Source organism: Mytilus galloprovincialis, chromosome 5 (assembly GCF_965363235.1).
Source record: "Mytilus galloprovincialis chromosome 5, xbMytGall1.hap1.1, whole genome shotgun sequence".
NCBI lineage: Eukaryota > Metazoa > Mollusca > Bivalvia > Mytilida > Mytilidae > Mytilus > Mytilus galloprovincialis.
The window spans coordinates 9669382-9690996 of record NC_134842.1 but is presented as its reverse complement, the minus strand read 5'-3'; the positions used below and the strand labels follow the sequence as shown (position 1 = coordinate 9690996).

Below are 21615 nucleotides of genomic sequence, written 5' to 3'. Positions count from 1 at the left end.
GGACTTTTTATTATAAATTAAGAAATGTCTAGATAAGTTGCAAAGTTTTCGCGTACATAGTTGCACTTCCGGAAATTTAAAGACTGAATCAGAAGACAATCTACATTTACCAACTATACAGGGTCAAATAGGACACATTAAGATAAACAAGACTAATCCGATTCCATGGTGAGAAAAAACGGAAAATATTTTTTCAATTGTGACCTCAACAGCCTGCATAATTTCTACAATCTTTTTAAATTTATATTCCAATTTCCATGATTCTTCACTTTCAAGCTGTCAAATGATTCTCAAATGGTTCACACTCACAGCTTGATGAAAATGTTCAATATCATATGTTGGCAACAGTAGAACAGCAACTTTGACCGTCAGATCTCTATTTATTAAGATCAATCTGAAGGCCTAATCAGTGGTGGCACAAATAGGCCACTTTTTGGTTAGTTCGGCAATATTGGAGGATGGCAAGTAAAACACCTTATGGCTTATCGCTATTTGGAAATCTGTCCCACTTTACCTGAAAATCTGACCCTCATGAACCTTTGACATCATACAACAAGCACTTTTCATGATTAATTGTTTAGTCATTTGGATATATGGTCACATATGACATGTATGATAAAATGGGAAATGACTTACATAAAGAAAAACACCATGTCAAACATCCACTCTAAAATTTACCCATAAATATATTGTTATCAATCTAATAAGAGAAGTCATTTGTCAACTTTTTTTTTTTTAATTACAACAAGTAATTAAATACAGACCCAAAGTACCAGTTAGCCCTCCGCCTTGACTTTTATAAATATCATGAAATAAAAGATTTAAAAGTATTACATTTGTTGTATTAGCAAGACTGTAATATGAGGCAGGCATTACCTGTGAATGGGGACGAAGTCTGTATGAATTAATTTTTTCAAACATGTAAATAAAAGAAACGGAATTACAGTAACGTTTCCGATTTTGGTTCTGTTGTTAGAGATTTAGTTGTGAAGTTTTTTAAATTATGATGTCATATTCAATGTAAACAATGAAACGCTTTCATCATGTTGCGTTTCTTTCATATCATTTAATCAAACAATTATTAAAAATGAATTGGTATTGAGTTCCAATCCTATATTTTACTAGACTGATAAATATATATTTTATAGAAGTCTCATGCAAACAAGACCGGAAAAGAAAGTAAATTTCTGCACAAATGCAGGGATTTAAAAAAGTATGAAAAAAAAGTTAACGATTTTCAGTTCATTAGTATATTGAAAATTTCGGGAAATTTTCCTTTTTTTTTTTTTTCTTAATTAATTTTTCTACTTTTTCTACTGTAATAAGAGACTTCGTCCCGATAATATTTCATGTCCAGGATGACTTCCCTTACAAGCAAACAAAAGTCATATAACGATACTGTTAAACAGGACAAACAGCTAAAAAAAAGTATATAGGTAATGACAAAAACATTAACAGCATCTGCAGTTGAATTATAATCTGGCTGTTCTTTATGTTCTTCAGAGGTAGAATGATGGATTGATTATAATGTGTCTAAAAGTTATCCATTACTAGATCCATCCTTGATGGACCAAAATTGATCAGGCTATGAATAATCACCAGTTAGTTACAATGTATGTGTTTTTATCATTACCTATACTTTTTTTTATAACCTACTTTTGATAAATTTGTCATAAAATTTATATCCGCTGGATACACATACTAGTAATTAGTTTGGCTTCAATTAACAAAAGCTCTATTAAGTTTATTATAGTTAGAGACCTCTAATGTCATGACTGTCAATATTATTTCTTTATCATGTTTATAACTCATCAGAAATATATTTTTACATATTAATTTGGCTTTTTTCAGATGATAATGCATTTAAAAAAAATCAGGAATAGCAGCTGTATTTTTTTCATGTTAATTTGGCTTTTTCAGATGAACGTACAATATAAAAGGCTTTGATACTAGTTGAAAACAACCATGTCTGCAGCAAGGACAATGATGTCACAAAATGTGGCCAAGGATAGAATCGTTACAAAATTCCCACAGGTGTGTCTCGTCTTTTAGAAACACAAAATTTTGTAACTCACTTTTATGATTGATTCAATCTTTAATTTTTCTATAGACTATATACTACATAATACTTTATATGACTAAAATTACATCTTGAGAGTTCTCTGATATATGGGGAAAGTTATAGAAAATGGAATGATATATCTGATGGTTGAACAATAATAAGAAATATTTATTGCACATACACAGTTTAAAAGGGAAAAGGAATTCAATATTTGGCCACATTTCATGTAAAATGTCATGAGAACAAACTTGGTACTTTATATCGACCCAGAATGAGTGGTAGAATCTATATGGATATTTGTACGATTACATGTTTTTATATAGTAATTATTTTCAAAACAGATTTTCTGTATAGTTGCTGTAAATATAATTAAAATGAAATGAACAAGAAAAGTAATGTAACTTTCCTTTTATATGTAAAAAGATATAAGAAGATGTGGTATGAGTGCCAATGAGACAATTCTCTCATCCAAGTTACAATTTTGAAAAGTAAACCATTATAGGTCAAAATACAGTCTTCAACACGGAGCCTTGGCTCACACCAAAAAGCAAGCTATAAACATGATAAATGCACATTTGATTGTTAAAATTCAATTCAATAAGTTCTGTGTTGCTTACTTTTAAGGCCTTTCATCCAGATGCAACACCATATCAGAAGATGAACTTTCACCCTAAGGTCAAGGCTGCATGTACTGATAATAAGACAGGCAGAGTTGGGTAATTATGTTCGATCACGATAGTAGAGGACACAAAGCTCATCTTTATAAAATCTAAGTTTGTTATCATCTTTATGGTTAATTTATAGACAAATTATAACAAAAAATGATAAACCACTTCCAGAAGTACATGTAATTTGTAGTCTTCTGTTTCATGCAGAAATTTGAAGTTCTATTGAATTTAAACGATTTCACTTATAAACTTTACTCTTGCAGGTTAATGTTCACTATAGCTATACATAAATTACTTAGACCACTGAGGCTCAGGTGAAAGTATGTCAGATGGTTAAAGATGTATAAGACTTTGCTAGTAATTTGTAATGTACACATATGTTCATAGAATGGAAGTAAAATATCTTTTAACTTGCCAGCATATGGTGTCTCAGTTTGAAAGACCAGCTATGTTAGTTTGAGCTTACTTTTTGCAGGTTAAAAATTTGTAAAGCTGTGTTAGTTGGTGATGTGTCTGTGGGAAAGACTAGTCTAGTCAACAGGTAGGAATTGTTACTCTCAAGTTGTCTAGTTTGTTTCAAATAACAGATTTATTACATTTCCATAATATATCCTTTTATAAATTTTGGGAAGTATGATGCTCAAAAACTGTTTGGGAGTGTTAAAACCAAAGGTACCTGAAAACAAATACAGTCAGACGTTTCTTGTAAGGAATAAAAGAAATGGGATTAGCATTACTGATCCATTAACACAATGAAAAGACATCATAAGGTCAATACTGAACATTATTCCTGTGTCTACCGGTATCTATTCAATATGTCAAACTCAAAATCATTGCAGAGTCTAAACATTAATAAGTTTGACAGATATTAAAGATCTGTCTACACCAAACTCTTTGAAAAAAAAAATATAAAAATGTTGTATACAGGATTGGTTCATGTACAACAGAATATTAAGTTTTTATATTTCAGATTTTGCCATGATGTATTTGATAGAGATTACAAAGCCACTATAGGTGTAGATTTTGAAGTAGAAAAATTTAGTCTGTTAAATGTGCCTTTCACATTACAAATGTAAGTATGCATAGATAACGGTGGGAAGTTTTCAAGTAAAACATTTTTAACCAAGAAGAGCAAACAACGATTTCTATTTTGATATAACTGTGAACAAAATTTAGTGTCTCCTGTTTACTTTATATAAGTTGTTATACATATACCATGTTAGATGACACGTTCATGATTTAAACTATCACAGCATCAATTTTTTAACCCTGTTGATGAAATCTCATAATTCATCTTTTTCACTCTATCAAGTACAATTACTTAGTTTGAAAATAATTCAAATCTTTTCCCTTTTCATATGTTTTTAATGTATGAAAGATAGGCAAAAGATTATAGGTTGAAAATAATGTATAAGGCCATGGCTTAAAAAGAAAGACAAAAATACAAACAACAGTACACAGTGCACAAAATACAGCATAGAAAACTTAAGACTGAGCAACACAAACCCCCACTATAAATCTGGTTATCATACAAGTATGACATTAATGTAATTACATACTGTCAAAACACATAAAAAAAGGGATAGATTTTAATACCATTGACAATTATCAGGTCTTCACTTTATTCTTCATTTGTTAGAAGTTTCATAATTAACAATTTTTAATTTTTCAATTCTAGATGGGACACAGCAGGTCAAGAACGATTTAAATGTATAGCAGCATCATATTATAGGGGTGCTAATGGTAGGTGTTGTAAAAATATAAAAAACTGAGTTTTCATTTGCATTTTATGAAAATAATGTAAATCCAACTACATATTTTTATAAGATGATCCTTTGGTAATTTTATGAGAATCCAAAGAGATTCTAATACAGTTGAAGAGTTGCCACTGTCAATTGTGGATTTGACAGTTGCAAAGACAGTTTTACTAGCGACAAATCAAAATTGATGGTGGCAACTTGTCAACTACAGTACTGTTATTCTGATTCTAATGCATTACAAAAAGAAATAAAACGTTAGAGCTTGAAAAAATGTATAAATTTGACATACAAAAATACAAAAAAATCTGAATCTTCCTGAATGATTTTGGCGCAAAGACGTAGCTAAAAGTGACATCATACAAATGAAAACATACAAACTGGAGGTTATTATTCTACCTCTATGATTCAAATTCAGATAAAAACACATTAAAACGGTGAATTTGAGATAGATGTTGTTTTATTTTCAATAATATTGTAGTAATGGAACATTTGTTGATCCAATCAATTCAAAATGGCGGCTCCCTCTTTAGTTACGCCTGGTTAGAGGTGGATTTGACGGTAACTTTAAGCCAATGAAAAAATTGTTACGTAAAAATTGCATTAGAGTCTTTGTTTATAATTATCTTCGTGTGATACCATGTGCTTAGAATTTAGATAAAATCTTCAGACCATTTTAATACTGTGAATTCATTATTCACAATCCTTATCATGATAAACCTATATTCAGGCAACTTTTGAGGCAAACTACAAAATCAAGAACTGAATATTTCTGGTGAAAAAGAACTTGCTTGTAAAATATTGAAATTACTACTGTTAACAATTTTAGCAATTGGTTACTTTTACTAAATCAAAAAAAAACATTGTTCATTTGAATTACAAGATTTGAAAATAATATGGTTACTGGTTATATAGTTAAATTTGTGACTTTTACAACCAGTTAAAAGAACAAGTGAAAGGAGATATTAGAAATTACTTTCAAAGTAAAATGTTGAAACATTTACAAAGTTCAAAGATAAATTATACAATTCAAAATCATGTTGAAAGTTAGGGACAACATCAAAAGTTCAATGAAGGATAAAAAACTTAATTCACATAGTTTTTTCTCTGACCACCCCCCTCTTAACTTAATTTGGGAAAAATTGATTGACCGATATGGATATATGTAAAAATCAATGTCGGATAACCAAATCTTGCAGCTGTTCAACCCCCCATCCCCAAACTAATTGAATTAAGTTTTTTATCTTACATTGATCTTTTGATGTCGTCCCTTATGCACAACTGTTACCAATAACATGGACAATCAGTTATAAAGTCAGATGCAAATGATACATTCATACAGTTTTAACAAACAACAGTAAAGTTCAAAGACAGATTGATAAAGATAACAAATTTGATTGTATAATTTCAGTGACAATAGTTGTATTTGATTTGTCTGATGAATCGTCATTGGCCAATGTAGCACGTTGGATGGATGATGCTGCTGGAAACTCGTCTGATCCAATCAAATTTGTTGTTGGTACAAAGAAAGACTTAGTAGTAAGACATCTGTATTGTCTATATGTTATCGTTCACAGAACAACAGAAAAAAACAGTGTTAAGTCTGGAATGTTAATATACTAATTATGAATTTAGTATTATTACTTTGGGTACCAATTTTTGTGGGTAAAGGCGATCCATGAAATGAAATACTCAAATAAATATGGATTTGCAATAAACTTTATAATAATTTTATATTAACTCAATTATCAAATATCTACAACATACTATTTCACACTTTTACCAAAAATTAGTACCCACAAAAATAGATGAATCCATTGAAGTAACTATTTTTCTTCTGATGTATATACAGATTATTTCTGAAATTAATTATTATTGCCTATATAGATGAGACTATCAACCAAAGACCCGACAGATATGGCTCACGATTGAAAACTGTATTGTTGTTTTTTAAATATCCTTGTATTGATTTTTCATTATTTTTATGATACCTTCAAAACTGTGACTCCATATCTGTAATATTAGATAAAGAGACGTGTTATATTCATTATAATATCTCAACATTTTCATTAGAAAAAGGGGATAACAAGTGGCAAACATGCACCCAAATAAAACTTTAACTTTTAACCCTTCAGCTGTAAAAGTCTAATAATAGTAAGAAACCAAATATGAAAACAAGGACAGGTTCAGACAAAAAGCCATTGCAGAGAAAACTGTTCACGTAATTCACTGTGCAACTTCATTTAATGACAATAACAATACCTAAAATCCTGAACAAAAATAAACATACTTTTTCTATTCAGTTGCATAACCAAAATGTTGCAGGTGTATTCTCGTATTTGAAATACACTGACTGTATGCTATAATAAACATTAACTGCTGTTGAATATGAAAATCATTTATTGAAATAAATTTCTCTTTTTCTAGTCACCAGCTGCTTTTGAATCAATAGAACAGAATGCAGTGGAAATTGCTAATTCATTAGGGGCAGAGTTTTGGGCTGTGTCATCCAAAACAGGTATATAATAAATTTACAATTAGTTTGGCCTTGAGTTTTAAATTTTATCATTAATTCACTCACAGACATGTGCATTTCAGTTACTAAATAAGAATTGATACTTAACCAAGAAACAAAGTATGAACAAGAGCATTTAATAAATCATTATCTTTTCAAAATTTTTTAGGAGTAATATTGATGTATTATCAAAATCACAAGACCGATATATGAAAATGAATAAATTGAGTTTTATTTACATAGGTGAGAATGTGAAAGAGTTTTTCTTCAGAGCAGTAGCATTAACTTTTGAAGCAGCTATTTTACGAGAGATAGATACATCTAGTGATGGACCTACCAAACAGATTGGAAATGATTTAATCAGTAAGTATTGGAAGGGTAATCACTGAGGTTTAAGTGATAAGTATTGGAAGGTTTTCATATACAAGGGTAATCACTGAGGTTTAAGTCATCAAAATGTTTTAGAAAATTGATGATTTGGTATGCAGTATATTCTGTCTGTGTGTCAAAATCTGTCTAAGACATTTTTTATTTCATTTTTCTAAGCAACTACATGTATTGCTTCTTTATATATTGCAAGTTTCATCTGGTAATGCTGTACTGTACGACATGTTTTCAGTTGCTTCATTGTTTAATTTTGATTTTACCTAAAAACATATATCTTAAAAATGTCATTCACATATATTTATGTCAGAGTTAACCTCTGATATCTGTCAGCAAATGGAGACCACCCTGACATGTATTCAATAGGAGAGGGTTGAAGAAGGCCAAGATTAAATGGCAAGCTAGTGTTAAAACTGTACTACTATATGTTCATTTGTTTTGTAAATGAACTTGCTTGATGGACCATTCAATATATTATTTCATGTATTTATAACTTCTTTCTTTACAGAAGTTGACAATGAAAATGTATTTGAAAGAAGAAGTAAGAAGAATCCTTTAGGAAAATGCTGTGATATGTAAATTCTTCAGTCTTCCAATGTGCCATCAGTAACATTAGACAGATACCATCTTTAGTCAAAACCAGAATGTTATTGTATTATTTTGGGGTATAAATGTCTAATTTACATATCATGTTCAAACAAGGATCTTTCATTTGTTAACCATTTTACATGCAAATAATCATATTTGTTCACATTCTTGCATAAGCATTTTAAAAATTGTTAGCTTTTGAAACCGTAAATGCTATGTAGAGGAGAGCTTCATAAGGAAACTTACTGTCAGAGTTATCATAGATTAACCTGAACTTTTTTTCAGTTTAAAAGCTCTGCTGATATAACTGACTTCTGCTAGAAAAATGGCTAATAAATCAATGGTTTCTGTAATATGCAAAGATATCACATCAACAATTGTTGTGGTTTTTCAAAAGAACCAGAGAAAGTAAAAAAAAAATATATTAAAACCATTAAAACCAATGTTTTAACCAGTTATTCCATAACATTCTTTTATAATTTTCAACACAGTGTCTTTCACCTAGGAATTTGAAGTTCATCTAAAAATTAAATGAATGGAAAAAAGTTAACTGTAATTTACTAAAAAGGCCAAATAGTGTACATATATTTTTTGTAGATTTCCTTATATGGTCTTTGTTATGTTGTTTGTTAAGAATTTATTGTCGGCTTTTTGATATACTGGTCACCATATAGAAAAAAGGTATATTTTTGTTTATTAACTAACAGTTGATCCATTTTTTGTATGTAAAGGTTAAAACTGTTTCAATTTAACTGATGGAATTATGCTTATATTTCAGTGGTCATCTTTATTCACTGTTCTGGTAGATGTTTTTTTTTTATATAAATGACCATTGGCTAAGTGGTTGCAGTAAATACAAGATATACATTACTAAACATCATATGATGATTTATTTACAATGCACTTTTTAAGTAATTTTTCATTGATGCTCTGTGTATACACTTTTCAAATCTTCTTTTAAAAAGATGATTCATTTTAATACAAGTTACCTAACATATTCTTGCTATTCTGTAATCCAGTTTGACTTTTCATTCCTACCCCATTAGTTTATTTCAATCATTTAAGACATTTTATAAGAATTCTAAATTGTTGTTTAGTTTTAAATGCCTACTAAAATTCATGGATATTTTCAATGGATTGACTTAATTCAAATGTATACAGCAGTCTTTTACTTAATAGAAAATTTTGACATTTATGTTTTCATTGAACCCAATATTTGGTAGACTTTTTATGGTACCATGGTATGTGTAGTGCTATTAGTTTATAATTGCCATTTTTAACTAGTCATAGAAATTATGAGATAAAGAATCTCTGAATTTGCATTTTTTTACACTGGGTAGTTGTTTAGTTAGTGCATTGATATTTCACAATTTATAATTTTTTACATGATTTTTGAAAAGTTTATTTTATTTCAATTTCGAGTTCTGATACATATTTAAAGTCTAAAGGATCCAAATTAATCATAGTTTGTATTTGACAGGTATTAGAAGTATGGTAATTCTTCCAGGTTACCTTTTACTCTATATATATTATTTGAATGCCGAAGAAAGAAAACCATACATGTTTTATATTTATTGGTCTGCCAAAGAAAGAAAATAATAGTCAAAGTACATGTGTTCAATTTAACAATATAACATCAGTATACAATATTTTAAAACTATTAATTTACTACTCTGTATTTACAGTTATATTTATATATTATTATTATTTTGTATCATCAAAGTAATTAGATTCTTTCAGAAAGAGTCACATGTTCAAATGGTTTTTTTTTCATTATCTGACTTTTTTGTTGGATATTATGTTTTAATGTTCAATATTTAAACAGGGGAGGTAACTAATGAAACATTAATAATTTAGCTAAGTATGGTTTGAATCTAAGTACAAGGTTGTCTTCATTGAGGAATTGAGTATTGGTTGGCAATTTGTATCAGCTGATAATGATTTAATATTAGAATCATGTCCGTCCCAGATTAAAAATATTCAAAGAAGCCCTTCTTCTTTTTATGGAGTTTTAACCAAATAAAAAAACTAGAATGGTAACCCCTATGCATTTACAAAGCCATGTTTACTCAATATACCGATATTTAATCAATTGGCCGTCCATTAAAAACCATTAACACATTTTTTTTGTTGATTAGAGATATATTTTGATATGCTATTGTTAACTGTTTATAAAGAGTGCTTCCCCTTGAACTTCTCTTTTGTTTCCACTGAATATGAATAATGTAAGTCTTTATGTAAATATACAATTATTTAACAACAAATAATACATATAAAAGTTTTCTATTTTATAAAATTATTAACCTTACAAGAAGTTTATAGTTTATTTGTCTTTAATTTTTATGAAAACTGACATTCAGTTGATATTACTATGTATGCTGTTAAACTTATTTAATGGTACTGGTGATATAATTATATTTTCAATGCATTTAATATGTGTAACTTTTAAGTTATGTTTGTTTCAAAACAGATTGTACTGTGACTGTTAGTAATGTTTGTTGCAATTTAGGTTGTACTGTGAGTTTAAGTGATGTTTGTTGCAAACTAGGTTGTGTTGTGACTAAGTTATGTTTTTTGCAAACTAGATTGTACTGTGACTTTATGTAATGTTTGTTGCAAACTAGATTGTACTGTGACTTTAGGTAATGTTTGTTGCAAACTAGATTGTACTGTGACTTTAGGTAATGTGTGTTGCAAACTAGATTGTACTGTGACTTTAGGTAATGTTTGTTGCAAACTAGATTGTACTGTGACTTTAGGTAATGTTTTTTATATGACCGCAAAAATTGAAAATTTTTTGGTCGTATATTGGTATCACGTTGGCGTCATCGTCTGCATAGTCGTCGTCGTCGTCATCGTCCAAATACTTTTAGTTTTCGCACTCTAACTTTAGTAAAAGTGAATAGAAATCTATGAAATTTTAACACAAGGTTTATGACCACAAAAGGAAGGTTGGGATTGATTTTGGGAGTTTTGGTCCCAACATTTTAGGAATTAGGGGCCAAAAAGGGCCCATATAAGCATTTTCTTGGTTTTCGCACTATATCTTTAGTTTAAGTAAATAGAAATCTATGAAATTTTGACACAAGGTTTATGACCACAAAAGAAAGGTTGGGATTGATTTTGGGAGTTTTGGTTCCAACAGTTTAGGAATTAGGGGCCAAAAAAGGTCCCAAATAAGCATTATTCTTGGTTTTCGCACAATAACTTTAGTATAAGTAAATAGAAATCAATGAAATTTAAACACAAGGTTTATGACTTCAAAAGGAAGGTTGGGATTGATTTTGGGAGTTTTGGTTCCAACGGTTTAGGAATTAGGGGCCAAAAAGCGGCCCAAATAAGCATTTTTCTTGGTTTTCGCACCGTAACTTTAGTATAAGTAAATAGAAATCTATGAAATTTAAACACAAGGTTTATGACCATAAAAGGAAGGTTGGGTTTGATTTTGGGAGTTTTGGTCCCAACAGTTTAGAAATAAGGGGCCCAAAGGGTCCAAAATTGAACTTTCTTTGATTTCATCAAAAATTGAATAATTGGGGTTCTTTGATATGCCGAATCTAACTGTGTATGTAGATTCTTAATTTTTGGTCCCGTTTTCAAATTGGTCTACATTAAGGTCCAAAGGGTCCAAAATTAAAGTTAGTTTGATTTTAACAAAAAATGAATCCTTGGGGTTCTTTGATATGCTGAATCTAAAAATCTACTTAGATTTTTTATTATTGGCCCAGTTTACAAGTTGGTCCAAATCAGGGTCAAAATTAAACTTTGTTTGATTTCATCAAAAATTGAATAATTGGGGTTCTTTGATATGCCAAATCTAACTGTGTATGTAGATTCTTAATTTTTGGTCCTGTTTTCAAATTGGTCTACATTAAAGTCCAAAGGGTCCAAAATTAAACTAAGTTTGATTTTAACAAAAATTGAATTCTTGGGCTTTTTTGATATGCTGAATCTAAACATGTACTTCGATTTTTGATTATGGGCCCAGTTTTCAAGTTGGTTCAAATCAGGATCCAAAATTATTATATTAAGTATTGTGCAATAGCAAGAAATTTTCAATTGCACAGTATTGCGCAATAGCAAGAATCTTCACTTGCACAGTATTGTGCAATAGCAAATATTTTCAATTGCACAGTATTGCGCAATAGCAAGAAATATCTAATTGCACAATATTGTGCAATAGCAAGAAATTTTCAATTGGAGTTATCTTTCTTTGTCCAGAATAGTAGTTGAATCAACTTAAATCATTGTTTTATACAATATACAATGTATATTCACTTTTACTACCAACTGCTAAATTAAAACAATCTTTACCATTCAGTGATAACAAGCACTTTATTTTACATTTTAATATTTTATGATGTATTTAAATGAGTAGTTATTGTTGCAAACTCCATTAGAAATTTGAATTGAGATCAGTTTTTGAAAAAGGGAAAGGGGGATGTGAAAAAAAATGGGGGAGGGGGGGTAAATTTTTCTCATTTCAGATTTCATAAATAAAAAGAAAATTTCTTCAAACATTTTTTTGAGAGGATTAATATTCAACAGCATAGTGAATTACTCAAAGGCAAAAAAAAAATTTAAGTTCATTAGACCACATTCATTCTGTGTCAGAAACCTATGCTGTGTCAACTATTTCATCACAATTTAGAGCTGAATCCAGCTTGAATGTTGTGTCCATACTTGCCCCAACTGTTCAGGGTTCAACCTCTGTGGTCGTATAAAGCTGCGCCCTGCGGAGCATCTGGTTGCAAACTAGATTGTATTTACAATCACATTTTATAAATTTCATATGGTTATTCAATTTTTGTACAGCTTTTTTTACACATATCAATAAATTTGTGATTTTATAAAAATCAATAAACATGGCAAAAAGGAACATTTGAGTTGAACATTTTTTCTGAAATTATTTTTGGAGAATACTTTGAAGTGTCATTCAGAGCTTTATAAAAGATGAATATGCTCACACTGACTGCTAATCCAACAGCTCATATGGACATTGAGAATTGTTTCCCCAACAACTATTATTAAGTGTTCAGGGCATAAAGTGTTATCCATGTCTGTTGAAACATCTCTTTAAAACCAATCAGTCATTCAAATATTTTTCATTATACCTTAGAATAATGATTAAAGTGGATTTTTGGTACTGTTCATTACCGTATAATTGTGACTTACATACAAAATCAAGTTTGTGTTACCTTCCACATGACTGCCTTTTTGTATAATTATGGCCCTTGGACTTTCAAGAAAATTATACTGGTCATAATGCCTACAAATATATCTAAATTTTGCTACAACAATGATGAGTACAAGATCCCCATTTTGTTCAAATTTACCCATTACGTTGCAAGCAAAACTAATACCAAATCTGGATTTGCATTGCAGCATGTAGTTGATTGATGTAACATGTCTACTGAGGCTTTACTCATCATTTCCTTTCATTGAAGCCAAGAAAACTTAAATGAAAGATTTCCTTGTACAATGAGCATTATTGTAAAACTTCCAACTACTGGAAAACAGGCAGTGGCTGCATGGCTGATGTAAAAATTGATTGCATGGTACAACACTACATTACCCAGCTCCAGACAAAAAGAAAAAATAATTTGACAAAAAGTTTTCCTTGAACAATGAACATTTTTTAAGTTCATTCTATCTGCAAACAGGAAGTGGATGCAAAGCAGATGTTCAAAGACACCAACAAAAGTCTTGACTCCAAGTTTTCTTTGTTCAATGATAGTTGTTAAATTTCAATTGGCTGCAAAGCAAATGTAAATATTTGTTGCATGCTACAACTCAATTTTATGAAGCTAGATACTAAATATAAAAATATTCCCTTTCATTGAAGTACAAAATTTTGGTCAAAAGTTTTCTATCAATTTTTTTTTCGGAATGACTGAGTGATGGAGGTCAGCAGTTACTAAAGCTGCTGTTGTCCTTAATGATACATATAAATACACATAATTTTTCAGTGCAGTCATACTACTTCATTTTTTGAAGAAAAAAAATCAAGAAATGAACATTTAGTAATAATTGATTAACAAAAGCAGCAGTATTTGTTGTTGAGTGATGAATCTGAGAAAGCATCACACCGTAAAGCTGACTCATATAAACTCTGAAACCAAATTTCAGAAATACTTGTATTGTAGTTCCTGAGAAAGATGAGGTGAAAAATATTCATGGGATGAACAGACCAACAGATGGACAGAGGTAAAACAGTATACCCCCACTTTTTTAAAGTGGGGGTAAAATAATAAATGTACATTCATTCCTTGTTGAAAATAGAGGGTCCAACAGCTACCTTCAATAATACATTTGAAAAATGGTTAAATGCTATAATTTACATGTATGGATATGCTGTATTTTGTTATCCTAGCTTGCTCACAGCATCAACTTTTGGTTTGGCTCTTGGTATGTTCCATTTTGTTTTGAATTTTGTCACAAGACATAAGACAAAGCTATTTTTAGAGTGGGTCTTTGCAATGCAGTTAGGGACTTTCACTGTGGATGGATAGTTATCTCCTTATTTTGTGATGTAACTCAAAAGGTTTATAAATGTTATTTCATAAATGTCAAGGATTTATATAGTAAGATATATGTAACTGAGAAACATTTCTTAAACTCCCAAACACGTTCAGTAAATGAAGGATGCCGTAATGTGTCCTTTTCATGAATCTCAATCATGTTCAAATTTAAATGTGTTCAACTTTAGTTATAAGAGTTTTGTTATCACAAACATTGTTTGAAATCAAATCCAGTCGAGAATTAATACCACGGACATTAGACTCAAAAGTGCATAAAAAGAAATTCTTGATTTGTTAACTAAATGTGATCTTTCAAAGGGTTTTTTGTTGTAAAAATGGTACAGAGGAACAACAGCTCTATAAAGTACTTGTAATAAATCCTTGTAAATATGAAACTAACAGATCATTTATAAGAAAGATAAAAAGACAAACTAACAAATCCAATCATTTAATGATATCAATTAAAAGCACAATCTATAAATAAAAGAATGAATTGTTGCAATTCATAATTATACAAAAATAATTGCATAGACAACAACACATATCTATAATAATCACAAATAAATCACATATATTGTCATGTTGTAAATCATTATTTCAATCAAATGATATTCATGTTGTAAATCATTATTTCAATCAAATGATATTCATGTAGTAAATCATCATTTCAATCAAATGATATATTTCTTATGTCCAATCAGAATTTATTGAAACATGAGAATTATTCAAGGTATTCTGTTGGGTTTCTATTTAGTGCTGACAAATCTTCTTTTTTTCATGGATTTTTCCCTATCTAACACTTAATAATAACTTTTGTCTACCTATAGTAGCTAGGAATCTGTGTTGTAATGATATGTTGATGTGACAGGAAAGAAATTACTACCTAAACCTTGATTCCATCTCACCAATTATATAACTTTTAATCAACCCTGTCAAACAATAATTACATAAATGACACAAAATTCAATATATTTAAGTAATCACATCAGTTATCTAAAAAAAATTATCAGTCCTTACAAAATCAGTAAAATCATTAAGTAGTAATCCAATTATTATCGATCTTCATTTTACATCAATTATACCGGGTAAAACAAATTGAGTTACAATAGATGATTCTTAACAAGGTCCAATTATATATTCTTCTTTGTATAGTACTAATACCGGTAACCATGGTGGTTATTGGTGAAGCAAGTAAGTGGGAGTGAGTGAGGTACTAGAGTTTCTTCAGTTTTAGAGTAAAATTCAGATTCCAGAGGAGGGTACCCACTTATAAGCATTAGATCCAGTGACTAGAGGAAAAATTTTAAAAGCCTACGAAATGTGGTCAGATGTGAATTTCCTGATGTTGGTGATAGCCAAACCTACTTTACGCTGTAAACCACAGATCTTTAGAGAGTCACTAAAAAGCTCATGAATTGATATCTGATGCTGTTTGCCATTTTAAAACATGTTTAAGAAAAGATAATAGCATGACTTAAACTCCTACAATACTTCTCGCCATGGCAAAACTATAGTCAAGTTTATAGTAATAGTTGCAAGCTGAAGGTTCTGAACATGTGAAAAACTATTTGGCTGTTTGAAAGTCCTACAGCAGAGGTGTTCGGTTTAAGGGATCTGTACGTCTCAATGCAGCCAGTAAAGTATTAGGAAATATAGATAGATGTGGTAAACAGGAAATATTTACAATCGATTTACTATACATCCCTCCTTGATTGAACGTGGGTAATTTGTACTTGAAATTATACAATTATATCAGTACATTTTAATACAAAAATGCCCAATAAACTAATGTTGCACACAGTCCATGAATCTTTTTAACAATACCATTTAATGCCTTTTGATATGCTGCTCTCTTTTCTATAAGAAGTGGCTCCTGATTGTAAATTTTAACATGTAGTGGATTTTGGGGTTGTCAAACCATGAATTTTAACACAAAAATATGCACAATTTTCATTCATTTGTTAATTTTGAAGTGTAAAATCACAATTCCATAAACCATATACCAAAGATTTCTCCCAAATTAATATAAAAGGGAATCTACCAATAAATATACTGTCAAGTTATATGAAATCATTACAATTTACTGAACACTTTCATAAACCATGAATGAAATTTCATTTTCACAACTTTGAATATTCTAATTTTCATTATAAATCACCTCTGAATATTTTGATTAAACAATATAAAAAAACTCTGAATATTTCAATTTTCATTGTATAAATCAACTACGGATATTTCAATTTCAATTTTATAAATGCTCTGGATATTTCAATTTCAATTTTATAAATGCTCTGGATATTTCAATTTAAATTTTATAAATCAACTCTGGATATTTCAATTTAAATTTTATAAATCAACTCTGGATATTTCAATTTAAATTTTATAAATCAACTCAAGATATTTTTATTAACAAGATATCAACTCTGGATATTTCAATTTTCATTATATAACAGCTCTAGATATTTCAATTTTCATTGTATAAATCAACTACGGATATTTCAATTTCAATTTTATAAATGCTCTGGATATTTCAATTTCAATTTTATAAATGCTCTGGATATTTCAATTTAAATTTTATAAATCAACTCTGGATATTTCAATTTAAATTTTATAAATCAACTCAAGATATTTTTATTAACAAGATATCAACTCTGGATATTTCAATTTTCATTATATAACAGCTCTAGATATTTCAATTTTCATTATATAACAGCTCTAGATATTTCAATTTTCATTATATAACAGCTCTAGATATTTCAATTCACACTATAGATCAACTTAGAATATTTCCATTTACATTATAAACATGCATCTCTTTATATTTCTTTTCTCAATTTAAATCAACTCTGGATATTTCAATGTTCATCGTAAATGATATATGTACAGTGTGCAAACCAACTCTACATATTTTGATTATCAATATAAAGGATCTAATGATATTTCAACTTTCTTTACAAATCCAATCTGGTCTTTACGTCATAAAAGTCAGATCTTTATACTTCAGTTTACTTAAAACAAAGTCCAAAGTCCAAATGCAAGTCTGTTTATCCAGGTTAGTTGATAAATTCTCACAGTTCCATTCAGTTCAATCTTAAATCGAGATATTGCTTAAATAAATAAATTGTCCAGCAATTCTACTAAGCTGAATAAAGCATCCAACTTCTCCGAACTATTTATGATGATTTCTGCATTAAAAAATGAGCACACTTTACACGGTTGGTTTCAATGGTCTAGATTCTAACGTTTCATTAAAATAACTTTTGACAAACGCTCGTGCAATGTCTTTAGTAATGTCTGTCTCTTTACATACATATATTTTCTGTTCTGGAAAGTCAAATATCACAAGTAATGGGCACTGGTCATCTAAACTGGCAAAATCTCGTACACTATAACATATATCATCCTAAAAAATAAAGATAAATCTTGTCTCATATATTCATGTCTAGACTGTTATAGACTTCTATACACTAAATCCATTGGATGATGGATGTGTACTGAGTCTAGTGATTGATAATTTAGTCTACAGATACATGTTAATATTGGTTTCAACTAATTTTCAGTCCTATTCTCAGATCTGTATTACTGTCTATATTGTTTTAGGGTTGGATTTTTTGTGATGGTGGTGGTAAAGAAGGGGGTTTTGTACAGATCTGATGAGTTAAGCCCTTTTCAACTGATTTTTATAGTTTTTTCTTATGTTGTGTTGTCACACCACTGTCCCAGGTTAGGAAAGGATGGGTGTGCTAAATTGGTAAACCCTGCCACATTCTGTTTGTGCCTTTCCCAAGTCAGGAGCTTGTAATTCCCTCGTTGTTGTTTGTGCCTGTCCCAAGTCAGGAGCTTGTAATTCCCTGCTTGTTGTTTGTGCCTGTCCCAAGTCAGGAGCTTGTAATTCCCTCGTTGTTGTTTGTGCCTTTGCCAAGTCAGGAGCTTGTAATTCCCTCGTTGTTGTTTGTGCCTGTCCCAAGTCAGGAGCTTGTAATTCCCTGCTTGTTGTTTGTGCCTTTCCCAAGTCAGGAGCTTGTAATTCCCTCGTTGTTGTTTGTGCCTGTCCCAAGTCAGGAGCTTGTAATTCCCTGGTTGTTGTTTGTGCCTGTCCCAAGTCAGGAGCTTGTAATTCCCTGGTTGTTGTTTGTGCCTGTCCCAAGTCAGGAGCTTGTAATTCCCTCGTTGTTGTTTGTGCCTTTGCCAAGTCAGGAGCTTGTAATTCCCTGGTTGTTGTTTGTGCCTGTCCCAAGTCAGGAGTTTGTAATTCCCTGGTTGTTGTTTGTGCCTGTCCCAAGTCAGGAGCTTGTAATTCCCTGGTTGTTGTTTGTGCCTGTCCCAAGTCAGGAGCTTGTAATTCCCTGGTTGTTGTTTGTGCCTTTGCCAAGTCAGGAGCTTGTAATTCCCTGGTTGTTGTTTGTGCCTGTCCCAAGTCAGGAGCTTGTAATTCCCTGGTTGTTGTTTGTGCCTGTCCCAAGTCAGGAGCTTGTAATTCCCTGCTTGTTGTTTGTGCCTTTGCCAAGTCAGGAGCTTGTAATTCCCTGGTTGTTGTTTGTGCCTGTCCCAAGTCAGGAGCTTGTAATTCCCTGGTTGTTGTTTGTGCCTGTCCCAAGTCAGGAGCTTGTAATTCCCTGGTTGTTGTTTGTGCCTGTCCCAAGTCAGGAGCTTGTAATTCCCTGGTTGTTGTTTGTGCCTGTCCCAAGTCAGGAGCTTGTAATTCCCTGGTTGTTGTTTGTGCCTGTCCCAAGTCAGGAGCTTGTAATTCCCTGCTTGTTGTTTGTGCCTTTGCCAAGTCAGGAGCTTGTAATTCCCTGGTTGTTGTTTGTTGCTGCATATCATATTTATTTTCTATTTATTGTTTTCATCATAAATCAGGCTGTTAGTTTTCTTGTTTCGATAGCTTTACATTTGTCATTGTCATTTCAGTGCCTTCTAAAGCTTGTTATGCCCTATGGATTTTGTTCATCATTGAAGGCTGTATGGTGGCCTATAGGTGCTAACTTCTTTATTATTTGACTTCTGATAGATAGTCTAATGGGTAAATATACCAAATTGTATTATTATAATATTCAGGACAGTTTGCAATTACTTCAAAATTTGTGATTACATATCCTGATGTGCATTGATTGCTCCAGTTTATTTAGTATAATACATACATCAGCACCAAAGAAGAAAAATAATTCCTGATCTTCTCCCTTCTCGCTCTCTTCTTTAGCTAAGTCACTCAGTACATCTATAGCCATATCTATATCACTATCCTCTCCTTCTGTAATACAATAACATTATATATACTTTAGCTAAGTCACTTAGTACATCTATAGCCATATCTATATCACTATCTTCTCCTTCTGTAATAATGTACAATAACATTATATATACTTTAGCTAAGTCACTTAGTACATCTATAGCCATATCTATATCACTATCTTCTCCTTCTGTAATACAATAACATTATATATACTTTAGCTAAGTTACTCAGTACATCTATAGCCATATCTATATCACTATCTTCTCCTTCTGTAATACAATAACATTATATATACTTTAGCTAAGTCACTCAGTACATCTATAGCCATATCTATATCACTATCTTCTCCTTCTGTAATACAATAACATTATATATACTTTAGCTAAGTCACTCAGCAGGGGTGTGGAAATATTTGTTGTGAGCACTTGTCCCTGGGCAAGTAAAACTGTAAATTTTACTTGTCCGGAAAAAAAGTTACTTGCCCTGATGTTCTCAATAAATATTGAAGTATTTCATTGTAAGCTAATATATGATTCTTAGCACTTTTTTGCATCACAAACAAATGAAATCCATTTGTTTGTATTGTGTAAACCTTTAGGAAAGTAGGAAATGGGTTAACATCAATGGGACAGAAACCTAACAACATACCAACCAATGAGATATCATGAGAGGACGATTTTACAGCATTTTTTGTATAAAAATTGTAGCCAGTAGGTACATATATATACTAAATTAAGAGGACAGTTAGTGAACATGGTGAAGTTTTGGTGTTTCTCTCAACTGACACACGTTTTGTTTCTTTTGTAATTGTCTTGAGGGGCAATTCAATCATCTCTTCTATTTACCACTTTGACAACAAATGATGCTGACCTGTCTTCTATAGATAAGACAACAAATTATTTATTTTACGAATTTCCATCCAAGATAGCCAGGGCAATCTAATATACACGATGTCTGAAATTCTCGCTTCCAAATCTTTTTTTAAAATACGTGTTCTTCTACATCTGCGTTTTAGGTTTTCTACTTGACTCATAAATCTTTTTGGCTTACTCGACCGGGGTCTTTAATATTTAATATTTATCAATCTGACTGTCGATACAAAAAACTAAAGAAATAATACTTCCGGTGAATAATGGATAAAACATAATCGACGATCCCGGCTCAATGGACAAAGTCAATGCAATGTTACGCGACTTGGATTCACATACCTATTTTTTTTTATCAATTTCCTTATCGATCTATTTCCGGTATTATGTTACTAATATTTATCGTCTGGACATTGGTGTTTTTACTCGCTGACTATTGGTTTCTTTACATAAATTAAACATCTTTATACGTTTTGGAATTAATTCTATATTTTTGTTGGATTTGAAATTTGTCTTGTATATTCTTTTTACTTGTCCACGGGCAACCGAGACAAAAATAATTACTTGTCCGGTTGTTCAAATGTACGAGTCGGGCAAGTCGGGCGAGTCGGGCGAGTCGGGCATAGCATTTCCACACCCCTGCTTAGTACATCTATAGCCATATCTATATCACTATCTTCTCCTTCTGTAATACAATAACATTATATATACTTAAGCTAAGTCACTCAGTACATCTATAGCCATATCTATATCACTATCCTCTCCTTCTGTAATACAATAACATTATATATACTTTAGCTAAGTCACTCAGTACATCTATAGCCATATCTATATCAGAATCTTCTCCTTCTGTAATACAATAACATTATATATACTCTAACTAAGTCACTCAGTACATCTATAGCCATATCTATATCACTATCCTCTCCTTCTGTAATACATTAACATTATATATACTTTAGCTAAGTCACTTAGTACATTTATAGCCATATCTATATCAGAATCTTCTCCTTCTGTAATA

The 21615-nt window shown here is 30.8% G+C and overlaps 2 protein-coding genes across 2 annotated transcripts in view; one reads left to right on the top strand and one right to left on the bottom strand.

Moving 5' to 3' along the window:
- The first annotated feature begins 17 nt into the window (after positions 1-17).
- On the top strand, positions 18-12853 carry LOC143075103 (ras-related protein Rab-34-like). The gene is made up of 10 exons (XM_076250402.1): positions 18-168; positions 1921-2034; positions 2687-2778; positions 3206-3271; positions 3701-3802; positions 4409-4473; positions 5899-6026; positions 6915-7005; positions 7246-7365; positions 7895-12853. The coding sequence occupies exons 2-10, from the start codon at positions 1966-1968 to the stop codon at positions 7963-7965; spliced, it is 804 nt and encodes a 267-aa protein (XP_076106517.1). The 5' UTR covers positions 18-168; positions 1921-1965; the 3' UTR covers positions 7966-12853.
- A 2074-nt stretch (positions 12854-14927) lies between these two features.
- The window catches only part of LOC143075102 (nucleoredoxin-like), a 43718-nt gene continuing 37030 nt past the window's right edge, over positions 14928-21615 (bottom strand). Inside the window, exons 6-7 of the mRNA XM_076250401.1 lie at positions 19637-19746; positions 14928-17898 (exon numbers count right to left, since the gene is read on the bottom strand). Coding sequence (XP_076106516.1) covers positions 17704-17898; positions 19637-19746 — 305 coding nt within the window. The 3' untranslated portion in view covers positions 14928-17703. The remainder of the gene's footprint in view (positions 17899-19636; positions 19747-21615) is intronic.